Genomic DNA, 24,210 nt, shown 5'->3' with positions numbered 1-24,210 from the left:
ACCACCTAAAATTGTTCTGTCTCTTGTTGACTTGACTAATTTATTTCCTTATGTTCTCAAAGTTTTCTTCTTTCAGTTTTGGAATGTTAGTTACCAAAGAAGCTTTTAGTCACTCATTCAAACTAAGCTTATTTTATACAGTCATTTTTCTTACATTTATGTTTGGATAGAGGTAGGTAGACATTAAAAGAAAATTATCTTTGCAAAAATAAATAAATCAGAGGTTAGTGATTGCTTAGGGAAGTTGTTGTTTATGTTGTTTTTATTTGGCCTTTTTTTTAAGGCCTTCAGTGACAGAAGTTCTTGAAATAAAAATGATCGTCCAGTTCCTCTAGTGGATTTCAATTAATTATTCCATGTTTCTTTGCTGTTACTGTTTATATGTGGATGTGCCTTTTGGGTTATTTGCTGTCAAGTAGCTGAGACATCTGGAGACGCCGTGGCTGTTGTCATAAAGTGTTTTATTTTTCTTTCAGTCTAGGTCTGAGAATTTGATGTTTCCCATAATTGAATTGTTCTAGGTGTTGCACGCTGCTTTTTGCAGTGATATTACTAAAAAATCCATGTTCAAGTCCATCTGAAAGGATCCATAGCAGATTTTAAGTAACACATCCTTAGAAGCTTTGTCATTTGGTTTCAAAGGAAGAGTAAAGATAGGAAGACACTTTCGCACAGCAGTGATCAGTGATATTTCAATACATACGTTCATATCATATGTTGCCCCTCCTCTCTTTCACTTGCAGACAAAAGTAAGAACTCTTTTCTGCAGTAAAGCTTTCCATTATGTATGATAAAGTATAGGAAAAAAAAAGTCATCCTAAAGTAATGATCACAGAAAAAACCTGTTTCTGTAAGTGTGTTTAGATTGTGCTGTTTAAAAATTGCAAGTCTCTTATGCATTATCGTTGGCCTACTTGAAGGGTGTATTTACAGGGTGAATGACTAAGTGCAGGCTTGGTATGCATTTCAAATGTATAATGCCTATTATGTTCGAATAGCTCTACCCTAGGATTACTGGTGGTTTATGATAAATTACTTTCAAGTATCGCTTTACAGAAATATTAGTGGAACATGCGAGCTTTTAGTGTGTTGTCTTCTAATACAATGTGTAAACATCCATTGTAAATACATGCATAATAATGAAAAACAAAGTTGTTTTCTTTTCAAAAAACAAATTTCATTTAAAGAAGCGTTTTGTTATTTTAGACTTGAGTGAGGGGCATAGGCTTGTTGCTGACATTGTGTGCTGTCATCAGCCTCTTGAGAGTGATTATCCTAAAGGCATAATTGTGAGTGAACAGGCTTCCTTGAGTTGTCACCCAGAGCTGGAAGAGTGATTAAGAGCAGCTCTTTTGAAAAGCTTACCAGAAAGAATTTAAAGGAGAGAGTAGAGGGGAGAGAAGTATGTCCTTTTCCTTTGTCAGTTCTGATGGATTACTCTGGTTATAAGTAAACACTGTTCTTGTTTTTTTCTTTTTCAGAGTAAAGATGGGAAAACACCTTTGCACATGACAGCAATCCATGGTAGATTTTCAAGATCTCAAACCATCATTCAAAACGGTAAAAAAAAATAAATAAAAAATGGGTAGGAGTAGTTTTGTCATCAGCTTTCCTATATTACAAGTATTTTCCTCTTTTCTATTGATAGCGATGTATTGAAGGTTTGTTGGGTTTTGTTTATATCTAGTGTCCAGCAGTAGTTCAGTTAATGGTGGAGTCTGGTATCTCTGCCTATAAAGTTTGAAAGAGTTTCAGAAGGTTTGTCCTGTATTGGTAGATAAGAAAATACGTTTTGCTCATTGTTAATACTAAATAGCACTGAAAGCATTACAAAATTGAAATCCGGAACAGTCGCTCATGGACAATAATTAATGTTGCTTAAATTATCAGTACTGTTAAATACATCAGTACTGTTTTTTTGTAACAGAAGTATCTGTATGCCTCTGTATTCTTAGGTAATAATTACTTTTTTATTGCAGGAGCTGAAATAGACTGTGAAGATAAGAATGGAAATACTCCTTTGCACATAGCAGCTAGATATGGCCATGAGCTATTAATCAACACTCTGATTACGAGTGGTGCTGACACTGCAAAGTAGGTAACATTTACTGACATGAATGCAAGTTGAGAGAATGTAGAAATGTATTTATTAGACTAACAAGAGTAGTATGATTTTTTTATATTGTATTTAACTTGAAATAGGGAATACTTTGTGAACTATCCTATACTGTGCTTTTAAGTAGCTACACAGTACATCACGATTGATACAAAAAGGAAGAGAATCAATTTTTCTCTGTAAAGCAATGTATATGAAACAAAAACTCTGAAAATTTTAATAAACTATTGCACTGAATTAATGCATCCTGCCTAGATTGTGAGAAATTGTCTAATATGTGAGGTTTTGTGTTGGCTCAGTGTTAAAATTAGATTGTTTGGTGAACAAACCATGCATGATCACTTTGGCACAGTCGTGTTTGTTTTATTTCAATTGTAATGAAACTGTGATACCTGATTATGGTGTATCTTAGGCGGGGTATACATGGGATGTTTCCTCTCCATTTGGCAGCATTAAGTGGATTTTCAGACTGCTGCAGAAAGCTCCTCTCATCAGGTAGGATACTCTTTAAAATCTTATTCTTTGTACTTCATTTTTTATTCCACAGAATAGCTTTTAATTAAATCTTAACTTAGTAATAGATAGGATTGTTTAGAGTGCTGGGGACAGTGTTTTTGTTTTTTTTTTTTTTGCTTTTAATGGACAATATATAGAAAAAGTGAATGCAAACTTGTACAGAAGTATCCAAATTGAAATAATGTGTCTATAACTTCTAAAATGTTTCAAGTTGTCCAAAGAGGTGGAATGCTGGCCCAGGCCATAATAGGCCTTCAAGGACAAAAGCTCTAATGACTTCAGCATCCTTCATTTCCCTTACTGAAGATTCAGTATGGCAAAGAAATCCATGAAGAAGACTTGCAAGTGATTTCTGTGACTTTTACATGAACTGAGCAAACTTAGATGAAAATCTAGCCTGGAGCAAAGTATCAGTTGCTTGACCATTTATAAAAGTCAAACTGAAAAGACTGGATACTGCTAACATTTTAGTACACGCTCTTGGTGTGGGGATTGGTGTCTGTGGACTGTGTACCCTTTTTGGTTTTGTGAGGAAGGGTCTTGTTTATGTGAAGTAAGAACCTCTGACTTTTAAAATCATTAATATTAATTTTTGACCTTGGAAGGGGGGAAAAAGTGCTTTGTTGCAGTACTGACAAACATTTAAGTAGTTAGTGGTGCTAGACAAGCATCCTAGGGATGTGCAAAGGTATTGAGGACTACTTTTTGATTCAAGTCAGTAAGCTATCTTAACTTACTTACCATGTGTTTACTCAAATGGAAGGCAAAGGTAACAGCACATGTAAAAACTATGCTTTGTGGACATACAGCCTTGAAGAGCAGTACGCTTGAACAACACATCCTATGTGCTGTTCACTGTTCATGGCTGTTGAACAATTCTTTTTAAAAGATAAAAGGAGGAAAAAGCTTTCCCATGGAGAAGTACTGACATTGGAGTTCTGGTGAAGACGTTCTGCTACATAAAAAGATAAAAAGACTCTTAAGAAAATATTGTACTTCTCTTAAACAAAAAAAAATGCAGCTTTGAAAACTGATTTAAATAGTAATTTTCGTGTTATGATATATGATTAGGTGTAGAATTGCAGTTAGGGTATCTTAGATAATTTTAATTCTACTACTTTGCCTATGTTTCAGCCTGCAGGCTGTTTCACCACTTTATTTCAAGAGTTGAAATCAAATCACAGAGGAAGCTTTCATACATAAATTTGAAAAGTGGGAAGTGCCATAATGATGATAGTAATAATAATTTGTTTATTCCTGTATTTATTTTAAGAATGATCTTAAGAAATTTAGGGAGAGCACTGCAGGATAAACACAGTATAATCCTCTTTTGAGAAGTTTCTTTTTAACCTCCAAAATTTTACTTATGCCTTAAGGCATAACAAGTTTTTTTAAACTCTTCAAGTAAGCCTTGAAGTAAGGATCTTAGTGCTGTGGTTGTTTATATGGTGTCTCACACTTTTAAACTAAAGTTTTAGCTCCTGTGACACCTGTGGATGTCATCTGTGTTCAGTGAATTAGTTAGAATCATAGAATCTCCCGAGTTGGAAGGGACCCGTAAGGATCATTGAGTCCAACTCCTGGCACCACACAGGCCTACCCAAAAATTAAGACCATGTGACTAAGCGCACAGTCCAAACACTTCTTAAACTCCAACAGACTTGGTGCAATGCCTACTTCCCTGGGGTGCCTGTTCCAGTGCGTGACAACCTGACAGTGTTATGATATTACCGGTGTTTTCTCTCTCATATTTGGAAACGGTGAAATTTTAAAGCCATGTGTCTTTTTTATTGCATTGTTAGGTTTCTTATACACCATTCTTTCCTTTCCCCTGCTTGCTTACTTACCAAACCTGAAGAATTGGTCAAATGCTTTCTTGCTCCAAAATAAGTTGAAGGTGAGGGCATGGAATTGTGTCAAGGAAGTTTTATTTACTTGAAACAATTCTCAAGGAGCATAAATTCAGTACAACTTCTCATTAAGATGAAAGAAGTTATAGTTGCTCTAATTTATTATTACTTTTGTCTGCATGGGTCTTGTGCCAAGTTTTATGGGGTAAGTTGTAATAGGAGTCAGTTTTGCGTGTTTTCTGTAGCTAAAATTACCCAGAGGAGATGATTTGTGCCCTTGTTTTTAAAAAGCTTATCATGCTACTCTGTGACTTCTAATTCAGGTACTGCCTTTATAATTTACCATTTACAGCACAACAGGCTTAGAATGAATTAGGGAGCAAAGAGTTTGTGGGCAGAAGCATGATGAGTGTGTGCTAATTGCTGTCAAATGCTAGAATCCTCCTTTGGAAGAGGGGAGAAAGGATTGTCCTGAACATATTATAATTTAGCTGAGACGCCCAGTTTATTTGAATAGACGTTACCTTTCCTACTACAAATACAGCTTTTTATTCAGATACCTATCTTATCAACAAAGGTAAGGTTAGCTAATCAGACTATTAATTAGTTTTTAGTTACTTATATATGTCCTATTGCATTATTAAATAATGCAAAGGACAGTCTTTCTAGTAGGAATGTCAGAGCAAAGTTAAGGCTCATACAGTAACTTTAACTATGGAGCTGCATACTCTCAAATACTTGGCTGTAAATATTTGTGATCTCAAATTTTCATAGCCCAAATATTTTGGGGGAGAAAGCGACAAGGTTCTCTACAGGGCTCCTCTAATTGCTGCTTACAGCCTTCACTCCAGCTTAGTGTAGTTCTTCCCCTGGGACTAGAGAGCTAAAATGAAGGATGAAATTGAAGTAACTTCTGGATTTAGTAATGCTGACATCTCTTTATGTAAAAAATAATTTTTAAAGATTCTCTGTAGAACACTTTGAAGTTCTATCTTATTCTTAAATTTTCCTATTATCTTCATGGATTTTATGTCCAGTACTAAATTATACAGAAATATTAGGAGGTAAGTAAGATAAGAAAGAATATAGCTTCTTGCCTCAGCTCTGCTAATTGTGTTTTTCTTTAGCCTTTTCAGTTAAAAATGAACATATTTTTCAAAATACTACAAATAGCAAGGATTTGTTTCAATTGAATTATGTTTATGTGCTTCAGCGCTCTATGCAAATAGCCATTAAGTTTGCTTTGCAAGCATTTCTCTTAAGGGTAGATGAGAACAGTTTTGTGAAAGCTTCTAGTGCATAATGGGTTTTACAAATATTTGATTGGTAGGTTTTGACATAGACACACCAGATGACTTTGGCAGAACTTGTCTTCACGCAGCTGCAGCTGGAGGGTATGTAAAAAGCATTCATGCTTTTATTTTTGGTGTCCTTTTTTTTTTTTCAATTGCTGATTGTTCATGTTCTTTTTTTATTATTATTATTTTTTCCTCTCTGTGTTTCTCCTATGCTTTCCCCTTGGAATTATGTAAACATGAAAATAATTTCAAGATGGATTCTATCTACAAGCAATAAAAATAAATAAATTAAACATTCAGCTCTATAAGTAATTACTGGAGTACAGTGTCCAGGTATCATCAGCTTTACCTTAGGTTTATGCTTGGGGATGAACTGGATTTTGTTTTAATTTCCCATGGGTGATGATATAGTTTCAAAGATGTCGTGCCCTGCTGTATCACTGAGGTAGAGATCAGCAACTTTGGTAAATAAATGTTTACCATATCCATAAACAAAAGCTCAATCAAGCTAAATTATAAACCATAATTAAATTCCAGAGTTTAGGTGGATGAAGTGGTCAGAACAACTTGTTCATCACTTGAGTTGTGATCTATATTGATTATTGTTATTGTATTGTAGGTTATCTATAGCAGCTACTCAAAATTGCCTGGAAGAATTGGGTAATAAATCTCATGATACACTTTGTGGGACACAAGAACTCCATGATAATGATATTTTCATTTTTCTGTTTCAATGTTGTTTAAGTAATACTGCTAAGTAATCATTCTAAGTCAAGAGATATTTGATAGGTACATTCTTGTTACAAATGATTAAGGTTAAAGTGCTATCTTTTCATATAAAAACACATGATTTGTGACTCATTCCCTCATTCATTTCCAACTTAGAAAAGTTATTAAGATTTTGTTTAAGCAAGCAGCATTGTACATATGTTATGACGATCATATTGTATTCAAAATTAATTGCACTTAAAATATTTACATTGCAACTTATATTTGGCCTTAAAATATATACATTACAAATTTGCTTTTGTGCTGCAATCCTGGTAGCAAAAATGATGTGCTGTGCAGGTGTATTTTTTTTTTTTTTAAGGAATTGAGACTTCTGTTAATTTAGGTTAACTTTCATGCACTGTATGCATGCCATTTGATATCAGTACAGTTTCTATATGTGGACTTGAAATAATTAGTGTTCTTTCCTGGTTTGGTTCTGCAGTTGTGAAATGTATATTACGTATAAGAAGTCATATAAAATAAATGTTAATATAGTTCAGTTGTAAGAAAAATACCATACAAGTTGTATTTTTAGCAGTTCTGACATTTGTAAAGGCCGATATTAAGGACCCATAATCTGCAATGACAAGCAATATTGCATTAATTTAACAGGAATTTGGAGTGCCTAAATCTTCTGCTAAATACTGGTGCAGACTTCAACAAAAAGGACAGATTTGGGAGGTAAGAGATTCTAGATTTATATATTCTGAAGAGTTGTTAAAGTATTACAAAAGTAGCATATCATTATATGGGCGAGTCTGTGCATTCCAGTTTCTATGTTTTTAAGAAATGAAGTCCACTATAAACTATGCTTCAGCATGTCTTACCAAAAGTTATGGTTGTATCCTCTTTATTGTCTTTTTTTTTTTTATATATATTTTTTTGGTTTGGTTTGTTGTTGTTTTTTTTTTTTTAAGTATTTGCTTAGCCTTGTTTTTAAAGGCTGTTTTACATACCCAACTGCAATTTTTATGAGCCTTTTCTGCTTACAGCATGGCTCTAATGAGTTTGTTTCTCACATCCAAGGATATTAGTGATGTTTTCCAAATAACAAATTAGTCAAATCTATAAATTTCTTGCTGTTTCTGAGTTGTGTGGGTTTTTGCTTGTTTGTATTCTTTTTTTAGTGGAAAAAATACATTTTATCATAACTGCTTCACATTTTCCCTTTCATTATATCCATCAATTTCTGTTCCTTTTCTTGTTTGTGCTCAGAACTCTTTTGGAATGACATTAATTTCTATTTTTAGTATAGTATTATTTAAGTGCAGATGGCACCATCAGTACTTGTGCAAAATCTCACATCACATCCTGGAAAATATAATTCACTCCTGTGAATGGCAGGAGTAGGGCATGAGGGGAACGTTATGGCTGTAAAGTTGTATTTTGCTTTAAATTCTTCCATCCTTTCCTGAGAAAGGATGAACTGTCTGTTGCAACTTTTCTCATTGAAGGTTTTGTTAATAGTTAGTATTAACTTGTGTTATGCAAAACAATTATTTTGGGAGAGGAAAAAGATTAAAATAGTTAAAAATTGAGAAAAAAAATAAAAGTAATTTTAAGGGAGAGGTAGAACACTTCAAAGTGTCTGTCTCCTCAGAACTGAGTCATAGTAGCTGTCCATCTTTAAAAATAGAAAATTGAATTCTTCACCATTGTGGTGCTTTTGAAATTTTGTGTAAACTTGTTTATTTTGAGATTTGAAGTTTAATTTATAAATTTCCTCTGAGAGTATTGAGCAATATTAATCTTCCATGGTTTTGTTAACAAGAAAACAATGTATATTTTTTAAAGTTTTCTTTAACAATACCTCTGGTATGTTATTGTAGTTTAAAAAATACTGTATGTCTGTATTAGAGAAAATTCTGATCTTTTTTGCAGAACACATCTACTCGCTGTTGTATTTTGACCTTGTTTAGTTGCTGTGCACTTCTTGGATTTGCCCATATTTTTTCATGTTCCTTGAAATTACCGATATACCTAAAACCAACGTCTAATGTAAACTATTTTCCTCTATATGTTTACACGAGAAAATTCATGTAAAGCTTCTCTTAAGACAGAGTTATGTATATGTATTGGCTGATAGATACATCACCTAGATAGTGTTCTGCATTATTAAATGGCCCTAGGAAATAATTTATAATATTTACGTGTTCTTCACCACAAATACTTGCTAAAAAGGGAAAGGAGTATTTAAGTTTCATTTTATTTTGCATTTTCTGTCTCTCTAGTATTATTTTGTTGTTATTTACCATTGTACTTTTTATTTAAATGTGTACTAAAGAACTCCACTCCATTATGCTGCTGCCAATTGTAATTACCAGTGCCTGTTTGCCCTTGTGGGATCTGGAGCTAGTGTGAATGACCTTGATGAGAGGGGTTGTACACCTCTGCACTATGCAGCTGCATCAGACACAGATGGAAAGTAAGTGCAATGCTTTGTACTACAGATGGTATCCTTAGAAATGTTTGGGCTGTGAATTTTGTGTACGTTTTGCCTTGGGTTTTGCCGAATGCATGTTTTATATTTTTAAAGATTAAAATTGGCAGTGGCTTCTTCATTGTGTGTAAAATATTTCTGAGGGAAAAATGAAGTATATTGTAAACAGTAAAATGTATTGTAATTTTTTGGTTATGTCCTGTAATGCAGGTGCCCTACTTGTGAACAGAGTTTTTAATCCCACCTGCTGTGTAGTGGTTGAATAAACATCATCTGCGAGGTTATCATGCAATTATCTGATGGTCATAAGCATTAGGGTAATGATACTTTAAGATCAAATTTTGACAAAGAATGGTGTGTTTTGAGGAGGGTTCTTAATGTTGCCCTAAAATCAGTGTAGTCAGTCAGAAACATGCTGTAAAAGTAGTGTGTGCGTTGCGGTAGGCCTGGATAGAGATGAACTAGACTTATTTAATTAAATCCGTTAGGATTTAATTAAACTATTCGTTTTTGGCATTACAACTCTCTCCTTAGTGTAGATTTTTGTTAAGTAATTATGCTTTTATTTATCAAATGCATCCAGAAATCTTCAAAAATCCATAAATGCCTTTTGTGTGTGTTACTTTTGTAACTAAAGGTTGTATTTAGCAGATTTTTAATTGTTTCCATGCATACATTCAAAGCTTATGCAGATAGCACAAAATTGATGAGGTCAGATAAACTGCAGACATGGTATGTGTCAAGCAGGCTTTAGGAAGGTACCTCCTGCATGTGAACACACTCACAGGGATCAGAATAGGCTGATGTGCAGCATCACATTTCAGATGGGTACAGTGACACCTTCACTGGAGAGTAGTGCTTTTTAGAGCCATGTCATCGTATTTTAATACAGCACTTTTAAAAAGGTGGGGTAGCCATTGGAATGAGGTGGTATGTAACTTGCAGATGGACTTCTGAAGGATAAATAAAGAATATTTCCATTTAAATAATGTTTAAAATAAATGTAGACACAAATTTATAAACAAAATTGATATTTTTTACAAATATGATCAATTCCTACTGGAATTTGTTGAAACAGTATTTTAACTACCCTCTTAAAATTTGAGCTAGGATTAATTTTAGCTTCACATTTGCTGCGAAAACTTCCAAACTATAATGGTGTTTCAGATGGCATCATTTTGCCATCTGCCTTATAAAAGGGACAAGCATGAATGATGATGGCAATATAGCAGATCTTTAGAAGATAACTCAAAGAATTGTCTCTAGCAGCCTCACAATATTACTGTTCTGATGAACAGCTGGCTCTCTGCAAGACAGGCTGCAAAGCAGAATGGCCCGAGGAGAAGCTTTTTATGTTGATGCAGCAAGATGATTAGAAACAGCTGGAAAACCAGGACTACTCAGCTCATATTCAAAACAGGAAAGAAGCTAAAAATGATTGCTAAGTTGGAGTATAAAGCCTGTGAAAAAATATCAGGAAATGATCTATATAGAAATTCCTAGGATATTTATGTATGTTTTTGTAGTCTTTGTTCAGATATCTTTAAAGGCTGATTTTAGGGACAATGATGTTTTTTGCTGAAAATTATTTTCCTGTTTGTGCCCCTTTGCAAATATTTCTTTGGTATCCTTTAACAAATATTTCAGATCTGGAAAATATGCTAGTACGCCTTATTTTGACAATATTGGAGAGGGAAAGATGATCACAGACTAAAATAAACTAAGCAATGTGTTAGGGGAGAAGAAATGTCATATTTCTGTATTATAATTATTTAATAGAGAGTACACAGCTAAATAAATGGGAAATAAATTTAACTGATTTGGGCTGTCAGAAATTTTGCCAGATCTCCTTTTTTAGAGGCCTTTTGAGGACAGTTAAGTATTCAGATAATACAAAATTCATCTCCTTGCTGGATGAGAAGAAAGAGTTAAAAAAAAAAAATCATTTGTTTTGCATTGTAAAGAATGCTGCTGGAGAAGTTTCAGAAGACTGCTTTCTGCAGAGTATTCAGTGGATTAAGATTACTGTGAACACACAAATGTAGAAAGTACACAAATATTGAAATCTAGATAGGTAAAGTCTATGTTCTATGTATTTTTGAGCCATGAATGTTAATATAAAATCACTTATTAAAATGAACAAAGTTAGATTGGCCAAATAAAATGTACGGACGGTAATTCTGATGTGATGGACCACATTGACTTGGCCTTTGGATTTTCAAAAAAATAATCAAGTTTGGATTTAAATTAAAAAAACAAAACACTGTCATTAACTAAATGAGAGCACACCTTGGCTTTGCTCCTCCTCTTCTCAACTTTGTAGAGAGGCAGAGTACTATGTAATTAGATACTTTCTTTGTTGATAGCTTTTCTTTTTTCAGCTTTTTACCCCTTCCATTTTCACCCACCTGGATTTTTGCTTTCAGCCTTTGACTTGATCTCCAGTGAAGATCTCAGCTTTCACACAAGAAGGGTGATTTTCCAGCCACGTGTCTTCAGTGAGGACTTTTTAGATTCACAGACAGCATTTCTTTTGGAAGAAATGGTGGTCACTGTCTAGTGTAGTGAGAATACTCCTCTACTTTTCCAAGGTGACAGTAGAAGACCGTCAGCAAATAGAATGAAAAAGCAAATGTCATGTCTGCACTTCAACAAACTGCTGTTGTTGCTTGTGAAGTTATTGGGCTTTGGACCCATTACAGTAATCTTACATTGAAATGAATTTCCATGTCATCACAGCCACTACTGGGTCTCATTCTGATGTTGATCTTGCACTTGCACTGTTCCGTCTGTTGACTCCAGGCCCTTCCTTGAAAGCTCCTTTAGAAAGATTTCTGATATTTCAGGGTCATGCTGTCATCCCTCAGGAGATGACTCCTCTGGTAGAATTTCTGCCTGTGTTTCTCCAAGGTTTGAATGATCAAGTTTCCTCTTTTAAGAATAGATCAGAGGTCATATTAGGATTTCTGCCTCTCAAATCTAAAACTGATGTATTCTTCTGCAAGTTTTTCACAACAGCACAGCCTAGCTTTATCATACAAATGTTGGGGGTTTTTGTGTGTGTGAGTTGTTTTTTGTTTTGTTTTGTTTTTTTGTCTTTCTCTCAATTTCCTTTGAGATAAATGGGAAATAGGAATCTCATAGTGTCAGTCTATCTAACTGACCCATTTGGAACTACAGGTAACGGTAATCTGTGAAACCTGTAGATAAGCTGTGCTAATGAAGAAAGATTCCAAGCTGGATCTGCCAAGATTTTTTTCAGCTTCACATCTCTTTTACTGAACTGATGCAGAAGTATTTCATAACGCCAAAAAAGGAGAGAGGATGATGACCTGTTGTACACTTCAGAAAACCAAATGGTTTCACCAGCATGTTCAGATTCATCATAGTGACTTGCTATAAACATCTCTGCATTCCAAGGGCATGTCTTCATGCTTCTTGATCTACGGAATCCATCTTTCCATCTGTCATACAACGTATGTGTTGAGTACAATGTAGCTTAACTTAAGAGTGTTCCTCAACTGTTATCAAGGCAAGGTTCTCCTGACCAGATTTCACCACAGCACCAACAGTCCTAACCCAAATGTTTTAACAAACCATTTTAGAAAGACTGGAATGTCACCCTCCCTGTCTGGACATCTGGCTGATGAAGGAACTGTACAGAGGTTGGGCCTCTTCAGACTTTCACTTCAGAGATTTTGTTCAGTTCTCATTCAGTCTCTGGAAGCCATTCTATTGCAAGATGTGTTCCAAGTTGTAAGAGAGATTGTAGCATTTAAATATACAATTACCACCTCAGTGATGTTTTTCTTCTGTTTTAGTCACGGAGCAGTAAATAGCTTCACGGTAGACTACTTCAAACACTTAAATCTCACTCCACTCTGGACACGTGGTACCTGTGCTGCTTGGTGGTCCTCTTCTGAATGGTTAGGTGGTCCTTTCAGTGGCAAGATGATCTACCCATTTCATTCTTCTATTTGCTGTGTGGTAACAGGTAATCCCTCACAGGCAGAGATCACTTGTGGAAATCATGGATATCTCAGGGTGAAAGGGCCAGACATTTCTTACCAGTATTCTGGAGCTCAGAGCTGTATAGAATACGTGTGGAGCTTTCTGGTCTTCTCTTCAGAAATACTGTGCCCAGGTCTCAACAGAAACTCCAATCACAGTGTACAACGTTGATAAATGACACATCATATATCCTCTCTTTCTCTGCTGGAAGCAAATCATCCAATCTTTCAGTATACCAGCAGGTGGCTTTAATCAGTTCAGCTTTGCTGGACGCTAAGTGGGAGATCAAGTCCAGTGATCTGAAGTTCAGCTGCTTCTTGTGAAGAACCAGACAGTCTGTTCTCACATGAGGCAGGGTCATGAATTTGGCTCGTTCTTGGTTCTGTTACATAATTAAGACGTATGCGCCTCTTCCCAGATCCTGAAGGTCCTGATTAAGGTAGGACATGGGGAGACTTTTACAATCCTACATGTTTGACAGATTTAGCATGAGAATCATCTTCATCTGTCAATAAGAAGTCTGTAATCTGTCTTTCTTTCCTACTTTGTTAATTCTGAATTTCCAGAGGCTTTGTAGAATGATGATCTTGCTTAGTTGCACACCTCACCACATGGATGTTTGGAAGCCCTTATTGTCCTCTCGTGAGCAAGTTCCCAAATAACCTGATGCGACTCTAGGACTGTTTTTTTTTTCTCACTGGTCTCTATCTTATCCTGAAGCTCTTGAAGCTGAGATTGGATGTGTACAGTAGTTTAGTTTAAGCCAACTTCCTTCCTCATTTTGTTGCTTCAGAGTTCTCATTCTCATTGTTTTTAAGCTCTGCAAAACGTTGGTTAAAGTGTAGACAACATAAAACTATGAATGAGTAGGGTTGTTGGTTGGAATCATTTAGTGTGCACTTGTGGAGTCTCTCTTAAAAAACAGAAAAATAGTAATCGTTCTTTAAGAGAGGGAGCTGACATTAATACCCTGTTTTTCATCCTTCTGGCTTGAGTGTCTGTAGCTGAAACTGGTGATCATGTTCTGCCTTACAGCATCATGTAACAAGAGTACGAAATGATTAGGATATGAGTATGTCAACAACTAAGTGTGTTTACTATATATAAGTATATATATATATAAATCAATAAATTAGTGTCTGGTAGTGGAATAGAGTCTGTGATTCTATTGGACTGTGTATCCTGAGGAACTCGTCTGTTTTTTCTCTTCCTTCTGTGTTAAGTACAGAAAAGCATACTGATATATCATGGAAAATACAGACATAATAATCATTTATATTAACAAAGGTCTCTACAATCTTATTAGCTAGGAGGAAGATAGCCATGGAATATTAGTTTTAGCCAAGTCAGCGGATTTAGAGGATTCAGCATTCACACAGAGAAGGATTCTTCCAGATTTTGGAAGCGTTGTGATTGACCTTAACACTTGGTGTACTAAGGAGTTTGTTAGTCAATATTGTATATTAAATCAGTGTTCTTGTTGGCTGCATTCTATTTTCCAGTTTAATTGGAATGATTTATCACTTACTGTAAACTTGAAATTCAACATTTAGATATATGGTTGCATATTTCAATTTAAATAGGTGCCTGGAATACTTGCTAAGAAATGATGCCAATCCAGGGATCCGAGACAAACAAGGATACAATGCAGTTCACTATTCTGCTGCTTATGGTCATCGCTTATGTCTTGAATTGGTAAGAAAACATTACAGATGAAAGCTGTAACAGCTGTTCTTACAGAGCATGATGCAGAGGCCAGGGCATTTCTCCTTCTTCGTTCTTCACCTCTTAGCTTAGGTTGATAGTATTTTTTGTCCCCTGTGATAGTAAATATTTAAGCTCTTGTTACTCTTGAAATAGAGGCAAGGTGAGGAGCTGAGATTGTAGATACCAATTAAAAAAGATAATAAATTCCGAGATGAAGAGGTAACACTGGTTGAGGATATGGGATATTAGTTTTGCTGTGTTTTTAATTTAGGATACGCTGCTAATTGTGTTCTTAATGGCTGAAGTAGAATAACCACAGGAATCCCACTAAGGAATATTAAGAAATTTCACAAATGTTATCTGAAGGAGCAAATTAAAATGTAGGGAAAAGCTGTAAAGAAAGGGTGTCTTATAGTTCACATAATGCTGAGTTCTTACAGTAATTAATGGCCATACAGTAGAATTTTAGATGATAATAATTTAAGGCCTCAGGGTAGTTTTTGATGGATCCCTTTGCTTTTGTATGGGATCAAAGAACATAACATATATGTTATTTGATATGAAATGATTTGATATTTTCTGTGTTGTACAACTTAATATTTTAATACAAATTGTACTTTCCTATCCAAGTGTATTAAAATATGACTTCTGAATGTTTTTAATTGCAGATTGCGAGTGAAACGCCTCTAGATGTTGTAAGTGTGTATGATTTCTCACTGTTAAAATACAATACAGAAAAAGGAAGCATGTCGTTTTAAAAATACTGGTGCTTATTTTTAGACTTATTCAACCATTTCTTCAATGCCTAGATGTATTACTTAATTTCAATTGCAATTTAGATTCAATTGCAGTAGTTGCAAATCAAACTCTTTAAAAGATCAAAACTGATATATAGAATTCCTAAAGAAGCTGTAGTCCTATATTTTTCTTTCTAATGGTCTTTTTTATTTTTCAATATGTGTATGCTGGAAATAGTAGCAATTACTGATGAACGTTTTTAAAGGGGGAGGGATTTTTTCACTCACTCAGGCTTTCTCTTTTAAGCTAATGGAAACATCAGGTACTGACATGCTGAATGATTCAGACAACAGAGCACCTATAAGCCCACTGCATTTAGCTGTAAGTATTTCATTCTTCAGTGATGTTAGCTCATCTAATTGCAGACAGGATAATTTTGATTTGTTCTGGTTTCTGTTTATTTGTTTATTGTTTATTTTGTTCTTAAATAACCCAGTAATAATAAATTAAACCTGAAAAATAAATATGTGATATTCCTAAATGAGCTATACAGGTTGATTTTCGCATTTCACTTGAAACTTGCTACATGGAACAGCCTTCATTTGGAATCTCATAATTAAGATTTATGTTATAACTTATATTAAAGAAACTTTTAGAAAACTTCTATAAGTAATGATTTTTTTTTTTTTTACCATTGTTTATTATGAAAGATGTTTGTCTATAGTACTTTAAGGAAACTTGCAAAAATAGTAGGAGAAGAGGCAAACTGGTGAAACTGTCTATAGAAATGTGGATTGAAAAACAGAGTAATCAGCTCAATATGTAGCTTTGATCTTTTCACTGGACTCCCAGCAATGGAAAATACGTCCTTTCTCAGCGTACTTTCTGAAAATAGCCCAAGTCTCATGCAGTACATATATTGCTATATATATGACAAAGGGAAAAGTAATCTAATACTGCTAAATGAATGGAGTTAAAGAGTCTATTGCTGGAAATGAGTTTTGTCTGGGGACAGAGGTTACATATCCCTGAGTAGAAACTCAAAGTTTATTATGGAAACTATAAAACCATAGCTGCAGATATTTATTTTCGTTACTATCTTTGATGCTCTGTCTTGACACATACCAGCAGAGTATTGTCTATGTTTTGGTTTGGTTTTGATTCTTATATGTCTATTCTGATCTCTTGATGTTTCATTTGCTAATTACCTTCTGCTTTTACCAGCTATGGTTACTGTAGCTATTTGTATTGCATTTTTTATCTTCAAAATTTTAGACTTTTTCTGTTTTAGTATTTTGTTTAAAAAAATAACAGGAATTAGTTATATTTGCATGTGCTTGTCACATGCAATAATGTAAGTAGCATAAACAATGAAACCTGCAGTATTCAAAATACTGGTGGCTGTACAAACAGGAGACCGGGACAATTTTCTGAAAGTACTTTGTTGCTGATTGAAAGCATGAAATGAAAGAACACCACCTTCCTGCTGAAATTATTTTTGAAAGTAGTTGTTACTATTTTGTAACTACTTACGTGCTGTATCAGGAGCTCTTCTACATGTTAAAACAAAAATATTGTCTTCACAGTTTCATTTATGTAATCCTGGTAAGAAGTGGGGAAAATGTGAAGGACGGGAAACCTGAAGATTTTTTTTATTCTCTTAGGCCTACCATGGCCACCATCAAGCTCTGGAGGTGCTGGTACAGTCGCTGCTGGACCTTGATGTGAGGAATAACAATGGAAGGACACCATTGGATCTTGCTGCCTTCAAGGGACACGTGGAATGTGTAGATGTGCTCATTAATCAAGGAGCATCAATCTTAGTGAAAGATTATGTTGTAAAGAGAACCCCAATACATGCTGCAGGTATGTGCTAACTGATAAACTCTAAAATTTGGGCTTCTGAAATGGATCATCTTCATATTTAGAAGTCTTTATTTTTAATATTCTAAGAAATAGTGTTTAGGAATGGATAATGACTTTTTTTAAGTTACAGTTAAGGTACAGACTCAGACCTATATGGTTAATTTAAGGTATAGATTCACCCCATATTCACCCCATAAATCATTCCAACTTGAGGAGTGCTGTTCCATTCCACTCTCTAAACAGGTACAGACAATGGTTTAGATTGGAAGGGACCTTTAAAAATCTAGTTCCAACCCATGGCATTGTCCTTTTCCATTCAACTAGCAAGGCTAGTTGTACTGACAGGTGTCAAAGATGTGTTCTTGTTTCACTCCTCATCTTTCACGCAGCCCAAATTTAGATACGTGAGCTGTGTTGCCTGTCTTGGCAGTAAAATGCTTCTAAAAATGACTGGAGTCTTGGAAAATTCTATCAGTTTGCAAAGAGACATGAAAACTGTGCTTTGTCTTTTCCATGTTTTTAAATCACACCTTGCTGCATGTTTTCAAATAACAGCAATCCTTTGCAGTATTTTCTCACTGCCTTTCCTAGAAACCATCTTTAAATTTACTTTCTCAAAGTCTGGCATTCATGCCTTATTCTCATTTTTTCCTGTCTTTGAAAATAGGCTTATTTAAATTGACATTTAGTTATGATGTTACAGAAATGTCTCAGTAAAAAGAGCATTATGTGCAAAGCATCATTATTCTAACTGCTTCATTTGTTCAGCTTTGAGCACAAGCTATTTTACTTAGCTCCTCCTAACTTCTGTTACCATTTCTGTCAACTGGAGAGTCACGAATTGTCACTGTTCTTACGTGGACTGAATAGAGCAGCTGTGTGCCAGAGATACTTTCTCTTCCAACAAGCATTCATTTGTCTTTCATGAGTTGCATTTAAATGTGGTTTCTCATTTGTTTTCTTTCTTTCTTTCTTTCTTTCTTTCTTTCTTTCTTTCTTTCTTTCTTTCTTTCTTTCTTTCTTTCTTTCTTTCTTTCTTTCTTTCTTTCTTTCTTTCTTTCTTTCTTTCCTTCCTTCCTTCCTTCCTTCCTTCCTTCTTTCCTTCTTTCTTCCTTTCTTCCTTTCTTTCTTTCTTTCTTTCTTTCTTTCTTTCTTTCTTTCCTTCTTTCTTTCTTTCTTTCTTTCTTTCTTTCTTTCTTTCTTTCTTTCTTTCTTTCTTTCTTTCTTTCTTTCTTTCTTTCTTTTTTTTCTTTCTTTTTAAACTACTTGGTTAATCCTTCTGCACACTGTTTCCTTCCCCTTCTTTTTTTGTGATTTCAGTTAACATTTCATAACTATGCACATGTCTATGCGTGCTAACAAAACCCACATATGATTGGCTAGGTATGTGTTTGCTTGTTTTAAGGCACAGGTAGAAGTTGTGCTAATGATTATATTTGATTATTCCTTCTTGTGGACATTGCATACATGTAAGCATATACATATGGCTAAATGTGTGCAACTTCATTGGTAAGTGAAAAACAAATACCTGCTAGGAATTGACAGTTGAAATCGATTCTCTGTAATATTGTATAATCTAGAAATAATAATATGATTTCTAAAATCATTTTTGAGTGTTCATATTTTTGCTTTTGATTTATGTTAAAACAATGATAACGCTGTACACTGTGTTCTGAAGTTACTGGGCTTTAGTATTTAGAACTTTAGAAGTTACAATTCTATTTGAGCTGCGTACTCGAAGGCAATTAATGTTAAACTTACTTTAATGATATTTTACAGCTACAAATGGTCACTCAGAATGTTTACGACTATTGATAGGAAATGCAGAGCCACAGAATGCAGTGGACATTCAAGACGGAAATGGACAGTAAGTTTAAAAGATACATTCTATTCTTCAGAAGTTACTGCATTTTATAACATGCAGTAAACTAAATAGTATTTTACATCAGTGATTTTTCACGTGTTACTTTCGAAGGAGATGATATGTGAACTAGGACAAATGAGAGTGCATATTTTGCTATACACAGTTTTGGCAGTGAAAAATAGCCTGTTCAGTCTTATCCTAGTAACTTAAGCAGGAATTCTGAATTAGTGGAAATTAATTTATTTTCTTGAATCTAGTGGCATTCTTGGAGTGAAGGTATAGTGCTAGAGAAGCTTACTGATGGTCTAAATTTTACAAGTGTTCTTTAGAAGGATAGAAGTTGTTATATTTCAGCTGAGTCCTGTTAAATTTCCATGTAGATTTCACTTCATTTCACTCTCTGTGTAGGACTCCTCTGATGTTGTCAGTTCTCAATGGGCACACCGACTGCGTTTATTCACTCCTTAACAAAGGAGCAAATGTAGATGCCAAAGACAAGTGGGGAAGGACTGCATTGCACAGAGGGGTAAGAGAATATTCCTTTTCTGTCCTTTCTAGTATTATACGTAGTAATTTCAAATACAGATTTAGTCTGTAGCGTTAATGAATTTCTCATTGTTTTCATCATGCCAATCTTAGCTTTCAGTTGCTTTTTTAGTTGCTTTCAAGGCTAGCTGTTGCTTTTTGCCACATACCCTAAAAATTCTGTTGGGCTTCCTGCTATAAATTGTTGACTGGTATCAAAGTACAGTTTTGTCATGGGGTGTGGGTTGTATTAATGGGAGGAAGAAAATCAGAAAATTATGATGTATGCTATAGGCTAAACAGATTTGTTTTTTTTTTTAAATTTGTGCCATATAAGATAACTGAATGAGCCCTGAAGATTTGTAGTTTAATCAGTATTATTCCAAGAAATCATTCTGTCGTGAATATAATAACACATTGCCATTTTTCCAACAGAATGGCTGTTTCAAGAAATAAAAATAATTGCGCTTATTTTGTTATTACTTGAAAAATCTAAGACATTACCTGTAGTTGTTTGCTGTAGTTATGCATCTTAGCTCTCTCTCTATGTGAATATTTGCAAATATGCTATTTCATCTCTCTCTCTCTCTCTCTCTCTCTCTCTCAGGCAGTTACTGGGCACGAGGAATGTGTGGAAGCATTGCTTCAACATGGTGCTAAGTCCTTATTACGAGACTGCAGGGGGCGGACCCCTATACACTTGTCAGCTGCATGTGGACATATAGGTGTTCTAGGAGCTCTCTTGCAGTCAGCTACATCTGTGGATGCAGTACCTGCAATAGCAGACAATCACGGCTACACATCGCTGCACTGGGCCTGTTATAATGGTAAACATGAAAGCAATCTTCTTCGCTTTAGAAGCATCTCGGGGGGAACTGACTAGTCATTTTTGTTTTTATATTAGTTCCAGAACAGCATAATCGCCACATAATTATAACTTCCTCTTCAATGAATTAAGTGTTGACAGTGTTTTCACTTCAAATCTTATATGGAATATGAAGTTAAATGTCAGAATTCTCACAAAATTAATAAAAGAAGCCAACAGTTTGAGGGAAAAGTTACGGAACAAAACAATGCTGTTGGGTACAGTGGTGTACCTATGACAGGACTGGGAAATCATTTCATTAATAAAGATTTGCAATCTACTAACTTGGCTAACTTATTCATGGAGGCACTGGTCATTTAAGGACAACTTTAATGTTGGCTAATGTTGGCTAATACATTTGTATATATTTTATTGTATTCTGCAGTTAGTCATGCAGTTAGTCATATTAACTGTAATTAATGAAGACAAGTGACAGAAGGAAGTTGTATATACAAATAGGTCTGAAATCCTAATACAGAAAGCATCTTTTTAACTTAACTAAGCAAAGTTAAATTGTAATCAAAATGGTGAGAAGAAGTACTCAGGTGCTTTTTGGTTTTGTTTTGTATATATATATATATATATTGCAAAGTAACCTGTTCTGATGTTCTTTTATTCTTATCTTCCTGGAAAGAAAGTTATTCATCAATTATAGAATTATGAAATGTACATATAAGTCTTATGGCTTGATCCATTTTCAAGAGTGACCACAGTGTCTGAATAAAACAGAATTGAAATATTCTCGATTTACAGAATGAAAATTTACAGAACTTGTGAAAATGCAAATCTTCAGATGATGCTGATTGGTGAACTAATCTTCACTGCATATATGCAGCGAAGGTCAAACAAATGTTTATAATTTTTATCTACCTATGTAGAATTTTGAGAATAATACTATGATAGGTTGAACATGTTATTTTTAAGCTGTTGCTGTGACTGTTGACTTAGTTTTTCTTCAGATTTACCAAAACAGTGGAAAAAATGGTAGAGTGCCTCTACCTCATATGGTAGAGACACTTTCATTTACACTTAGTGGTGAATGCACAGAAGAGTTTGATAGATGAAGATGTAAAGAACTAAATTGAATGTTCTGCATGTTCTTCAGACAGCGTGAGATCCCTTTAAATTTCACAGAGTTCATGGTGTTAAATAATCACTTTGATTTTCTGGATTCTAAAAATGCTCTAGTTTCTAAACATAGGCCTCTCAAATATATAGCCTTTGTGTCTAAAGCTTTCAAATTAAACATTGCTCAATCTAATTTAGATAAATAAATAAATATAAATAAATAGATATTTTCCCTTTTTTATAATACCTAACTTTACATTTTCTTTAGGTCATGACAGTTGTGTAGAGCTCCTCCTGGAACAGGAAGTTTTCCAGAAAATGGAGGGAAATTCTTTCAGTCCGTTGCATTGTGCTGTGTAAGGAAGAGCAAAATTATTCTTTATAGATTTCATCACAGTATTTAACAAAAGATTTATCATTCTGTAAATAACAGTCTGTTTAATTCTTTATAGGATAAATGACAATGAAGGTGCTGCAGAAATGTTAATTGATACACTAGGTGCTGGTATTGTAAATTCAACAGATTCAAAAGGAAGGTAAGTATGCATCTGTGTAATGAAAAAATGTACATAATGGTTGCATCGACTGCTAAATTCTATCATTGTTTTGTTTTTAATTGCTCTTAGATTAATTAGTTCTTCCCCTGTTTTTATTCTTTGAAGATTTTTTTATTCTGTGCTAGAAATTTTAGAATTATTATATTTTTAAATCCTGTTCTGATTCAGTAAACTTAAATAGGCTTTTTGTTGTGTAGACAAGTTCAGGAATGCTTAAAATTGCATTCCTTTGGGGGTAGTATTTAATGTGTATTTCTTTTTCTGAATCAAATAATATCTGTAGTATAAACTTATTATTTTAAACTACATAGATAATAAAGTGACATGTGTGAAACTCGAAGGTGTTTATTATCTAAAGGCACCAGTCACAACTCTAGCAATACTGATACTAAATGATCAACTGCCCCATTTTTGTACCTGCACAATCACAGTCAGTATGGCTCTTTGTATGAATTAGAAAGCCAAGCTGAACATAACCCGGTTGTCTTTTGATTTATTGCAGGACTCCTCTTCATGCAGCAGCTTTTACAGATCATGTTGAGTGTCTACAGCTTCTGCTCAGTCACAACGCTCAAGTAAATGCTGTAGATGCTTCGGGGAAAACACCTTTAATGATGGCTGCAGAAAATGGGCAGACAAATACAGTTGGTAAAGGGAAATTTGTATGCATTTCTGCTACATTTGTTAGTCTTACTGCAGATAAAGTTGCCTAATAGTTATGTTATTGTGGTTATATTTTGTCAAAATAACACTTTCATTTTGCACAAGTATAAGTTCTTAAAACTTTGCAGAATGTGCTTTTAGTTGATACAAATCTTTATTTCCCCCAGAGGTGCTGGTTAGCAGTGCTAAGGCTGATCTGACTTTGCAAGACAGTTCTAAGAACACAGCACTCCATTTGGCTTGCAGCAAGGTGCGTGCATAGTCTCACTTCATCAACGCTGAGCTTTGTGTTATCAAGTGTTTGCAAATAATAACTTTGAAAAGGCATTCAAAGCTATTTTTGAAGAGTATTTGTTATATGACAAATGTTTGTTCTGTATTAAGGGTCATGAAACTAGTGCCTTGTTAATACTGGAGAAGATTACAGATAGAAACCTCATCAATGCCACCAACGCAGCCTTGCAAACGTATGTATCAGCAGTGAGTGTTTTTTCAGATTACTTTTCGGTGTGTTTCTGTTAAAACCAGTAACTTGCTCATAAAGTGGAATTTTTTTTTTCCCCAAATTGGTTTAATTTTGGTTGAATTGCTTAATACAAAGAGTTGAGCCAACTCAAATTGAAAAGGTGTCTCATTCAAACTTAAAGTTCAAATTTTAGCTGAGTAAAAACAACAGTGAATAAATCTTAAGTTACTGTGATTCAGGGAATTCTGTGTGGATTTACTGCAATCCAGTGACATTACCTGTATTCCAATATTGCTGTTTTACAAATTATCTAAATTTTAATTAAAATTCCCTTGAGTTAAACTTACTAGAGTCATATTAAGATTTGCTCTTCAAAGCTAGTTATTTTAAAACAAACAAACAAAAAAAACTAGCTGAAGTATGCTTTTATTCTTCCGCATGCTTTCTGTTAGTAACAGATGTTTTACTGAGATGGAAGACTTTATTTTCTATTTAGAATATATATATATAAATAATACTATTTATATAGTATTATCTATACTACAGAAATCTACAGAAATGCTTTCTGAAGACTTACGATCAAGTAGAACTAAGCCCATTTAGTCCAATTATAGAGAAAGCTTAAAAATGTATACATAATACTGTGTAATGTATTTCAGGACAGGCTATTAAAATGACTCGTCTGCATTTTTTTCCTTTTTTAAGACTGGATCTGTATTATAGTTAATATCTGACACCTGATATGTAGCTGAGTTATGCACATGAATTGTTAGACTGCTTTCATAATACAATCATATAGGCCATTTGGGAAAGAAAACTTCTGAAACTTTTTAGTAACTATTTTTCTGGCCTTGCATCCCTTCTGCAATCTGTCATGTTCAAACTCCTA

General features: G+C 34.4%; 1 protein-coding gene across 2 annotated transcripts in view; it reads left to right on the top strand.

The window, feature by feature from the left end:
• ANKRD28 (ankyrin repeat domain 28) overlaps nt 1-24,210 on the top strand; it is a 114,496-nt gene that overhangs the window by 84,578 nt on the left and 5,708 nt on the right. For both annotated transcript variants that reach the window (XM_032181482.1, XM_032181481.1), the window contains exons 9-26: nt 1,482-1,560; nt 1,980-2,094; nt 2,529-2,611; nt 5,813-5,876; nt 7,164-7,232; nt 8,836-8,976; nt 14,586-14,697; nt 15,378-15,404; nt 15,754-15,828; nt 17,112-17,313; nt 19,093-19,180; nt 19,586-19,703; nt 20,310-20,529; nt 21,904-21,991; nt 22,088-22,171; nt 22,695-22,840; nt 23,023-23,105; nt 23,240-23,322. In XM_032181482.1, coding sequence (XP_032037373.1) covers nt 1,482-1,560; nt 1,980-2,094; nt 2,529-2,611; nt 5,813-5,876; nt 7,164-7,232; nt 8,836-8,976; nt 14,586-14,697; nt 15,378-15,404; nt 15,754-15,828; nt 17,112-17,313; nt 19,093-19,180; nt 19,586-19,703; nt 20,310-20,529; nt 21,904-21,991; nt 22,088-22,171; nt 22,695-22,840; nt 23,023-23,105; nt 23,240-23,322 — 1,877 coding nt within the window. The remainder of the gene's footprint in view (nt 1-1,481; nt 1,561-1,979; nt 2,095-2,528; nt 2,612-5,812; nt 5,877-7,163; nt 7,233-8,835; nt 8,977-14,585; nt 14,698-15,377; nt 15,405-15,753; nt 15,829-17,111; nt 17,314-19,092; nt 19,181-19,585; nt 19,704-20,309; nt 20,530-21,903; nt 21,992-22,087; nt 22,172-22,694; nt 22,841-23,022; nt 23,106-23,239; nt 23,323-24,210) is intronic.

Source organism: Aythya fuligula, chromosome 2 (genome assembly GCF_009819795.1).
Source record: "Aythya fuligula isolate bAytFul2 chromosome 2, bAytFul2.pri, whole genome shotgun sequence".
Lineage (NCBI taxonomy): Eukaryota > Metazoa > Chordata > Aves > Anseriformes > Anatidae > Aythya > Aythya fuligula.
This window is presented reverse-complemented; position numbering and strand designations above follow the sequence as displayed.